The sequence below is a fragment of the Mastomys coucha genome, unplaced genomic scaffold, assembly GCF_008632895.1.
Source record: "Mastomys coucha isolate ucsf_1 unplaced genomic scaffold, UCSF_Mcou_1 pScaffold3, whole genome shotgun sequence".
NCBI classification, from domain to species: Eukaryota; Metazoa; Chordata; class Mammalia; order Rodentia; family Muridae; genus Mastomys; species Mastomys coucha.
In genome coordinates this window covers 43,108,006-43,111,174 of record NW_022196909.1, presented here as the reverse complement: position 1 = coordinate 43,111,174, position 3,169 = coordinate 43,108,006, and the positions used below count along the sequence as shown (strand labels likewise).

General features: G+C 50.4%; 2 protein-coding genes across 3 annotated transcripts in view; one reads left to right on the top strand and one right to left on the bottom strand.

Annotated features, from left to right (window-relative positions):
• Agpat3 (1-acylglycerol-3-phosphate O-acyltransferase 3) overlaps window positions 1-3,169 on the top strand; it is a 91,194-nt gene that overhangs the window by 10,091 nt on the left and 77,934 nt on the right. The gene's annotated exons all lie outside the window — the stretch shown is intronic.
• Window positions 1,258-3,169, bottom strand: part of LOC116074422 (pericentrin-like) — a 3,494-nt gene continuing 1,582 nt past the window's right edge. The window contains 1 exon segment of the mRNA XM_031346999.1: window positions 1,258-3,166. Within this exon segment, the coding sequence (XP_031202859.1) occupies window positions 1,301-3,166 (1,866 nt within the window). The 3' untranslated portion in view covers window positions 1,258-1,300.

Genomic DNA, 3,169 nt, shown 5'->3' with positions numbered 1-3,169 from the left:
AAGCACCCACTGTTCTAATACCCATTGTTCTCAATTCAAAAGCTCTTACTTATTTCTTGCATATTAGTCTAAGATGTTCCAGGCACACAATGTAACTTAATAAATTATAAGGCTTTCTATAGCTATACAATTAAATCTGGCTATGTCTTTCCTATTTCAAATATAAACAATTTTACATTTTTTAGAAACACAACTTATTAGCAATTTTTTCTAGCCCCAAAGCCCAGGGAACCAGGTAGACGACTCATCTTAACTTCTTCAAGCTGAACGAGGGCGTAGAGATATGAGGGGGGTGGAAGGAAAAACAGAACTGGTCTTCTGATGTCCGTGTCTTAACTGGATCAGGCTGAAGTTCAGGATACCAGGAGTTCAAGCAGGCGGTTTAGATGAGGAAATTCACCAAGGCTGTATATTTCTGTAACATATAAATCTCAAAACAAACTTTCAGCATCATTAAGATATATATTTTTGTTTGATTCTCTGTGTAGTGCAGGAACTGATGGCATGTCCCCGAGGGTGACTTGGTTTCTGTTAGTCCCTTTACCTAGGTGATCAACCACAAAACTATATCTCCCATCAGTCCTTACCAGCCATCCAGAGCTACAGCTGTTCCAAGTTTTCTTTTTAAGCTTGTTTACTCTAGGGGCAAAGGTGCTAGCAGTTTAGTGCAAAAAGCTGTTGTCCCCTTTAAGAGCAGCTCGTGCAGACACTCAGTCAGCCTCTATCAGCTCCTTTTCAGCTGTGCACGGACTGACTCAGCCAAGTTCGATATGACTTTAAGTGGCAGTGTAAGTTTAACTCCTTCAGAGTCCAGACCACCTTCAACAGTCTGAATCTTTCTCAGACCCTGCTGACCTCTCTTCCTTCAGCTGTTTTAACGCTTCCTGTCCCTTCTCTACTACTTTAAAACACACTTTATTCTCCAGGCAGCTCCGAATCAGTTTCCAAATTGATCACACTCCACCTTTTATTATTCCTTCTTCCCAGGTGAATTCCAAATTTCTCCCTAATTTGACAAACATGGGGCAAGATTGCGAGTTCCCCATATTATCACTTTTGATTCGCCCTTAACGGGACCTTATTGCTCCAAACCCAGAGAACTTATCATCTCTTTACTGAGAACCTTATTGCTCCAATCCCGGAGACCTTATCGTCTCTTTACCGAGATCCTTCCCTTTTGTTCCACCTTACCTGGGAACCTTCCAGTGCATTGCCCTGTCTGCAAGGAGTTCTGAGCCGTAAAGATTTCCCCGTCGAGTTCTTTGTCTTTCCCCGTACGGGCCACCATATGCTGGCCGCCTTACCCGTCCAGCACGGCTCTGAGCCGCAGGACTTCCTGTTGCACCTTGTCCAGCGACTCCAACAGGCTTGTGTTCTCCTGCTTACAGGCATGCAGCTCGGACTTCAAGTCCTGGACGGCACTCTGCTCCACCATCAGGCGCTTGCGCACCTCGCTCGCCGTCTCCTGTTCTTTGCTCAAGGTTTTCTGTAAGTTGTTCGCTATGCACTTTTCCTGTTCCACTTTGTATGCCAATAGTTCAACTTGTCTTCGAAGCTGGTGCTCCCGCTGGCTCCCTCGGGCCTCTGTGCTCGTCAAGGCCACACACAATTGCTGCAGCTTCTCTTGGTTCTGGAGGTGTGTCATGCGGAGCTGAGCTCGTAGGGCCTGAATCTCCGCTAGCAGGCTGCTCCGGTCTGGCAGACACAGGTGTTCCTGGATCTTCTGCAGGTCTCCCTGCTCTTGAATGACCTTCTCCAGCCTCCTGACCAGGAAGTTATGATCTCCGAGGTCTGAGCCGTAAGGCCGAGGCTGCAGCTCAGCCTCCTGCTCCCTGGCAAACACTTCTTGTATGGCCCGCAAAAGCTCCTCACTCCACGTAAGGTGTGTCTCCAAAGTTTCCTTCTCTCCTCTGTCAGTTGTCACCTCCGTAAGGGCCTGCCTGTCCTTTGGGAAGCCATCCAGGGGGTCTCGTGGTTCACCCTTGCTCAGTGTGCTCGAGGGGTCCTGGCTTTCTGACAAGGCCAGTATCTGGTGACTCTCATCAAACACCATCTGCAGCAAAGCCTCCATTTGCTTTGCATGGACCTCCTTCTCCTTCATTGCTCCTGGTGACTGGACGAACCTCCTAGAGAAAGGAGCAGAAGCAGTAGCTACTAGGTCAGTGGCGGGAGTCTCGGGTCCTTCTGAGCCCAGGGGCAGCATCATAGCAATGTCTGGGCCGTCACTTTTCCGGCTTCCATCGCTTCTTCTCGCTAACTCATGAGAAGGGGATGTTAATGTTCCTTGAGAATCAAAAGATGTTATGATAAAGTCTTCGATGTCCTTCTCTGTGGCTGTCCTCTCCACATGGTGCTTCTCAGCCGAAGGGGCCACCGCCCACAGTGGGGCCTGGCCTGTTGCAGACTTGCCCGGGTAACAAAGCAGCTCCCACACATCAGCCTGCCGCAGTGGGTCTGTCCGATCTGGTGAGGAGATGTCCACACTGTGCAGGCTCACTGTACCCACGCCCGGTGTCAGGGGCAGGCTGTGCTGAGGCTCCAAGGATGGGTCCTTCCGGAGAACCTCGGGGGAAGTCCAGGAAGACAGGTCCAGCGTCCTCACCGGGTCCTTCTGGGGCTCAGCCTCCTCAGGGAGGAGGGAGTCACTGTGCACACGGGCTTGGGAGGAGAAAGGTCCACCTTGTGATGGTAACTTTTCTTGAGTGGGGAAATCTGGCATTTCAATTGGGACCAACAAATCCTGATGTTTACTACCATCAACTACATCCCACGTGGTTTTAGTCATATTGAGTACATCGTCGGGAGGCAATGGCTTGCTTTCTTCGCCATTAGGACAAGGCTTACTTGAACCATTTTCTGACAGTTGTGGCTGCTGTAATTTAGAAGTTTCCTTGCTGGTGTCCCTGAAGGCCACGGAAGGTGCCCGGCGGTCCAGTTCCTCTTGAAGTTGTCTCACCTGGGCTATGAGATTGGCGTCGCCCAGGCGACAGGCTTCCAGGTGCTCTTCCTTGGCCTGTTCGGCCGGGCTGTGGGGTGCCAAGGCTAGCCCGCTGCTGACTCTGTCCTGTTCCAGTTCATCATCATGTTTAGCCTGTGCCTCTGCACGAGAGTTCGTGCAGCCAACAGATGCTGCATGAGACTGATGCTGGTCTAACCCCACCTGGCACTT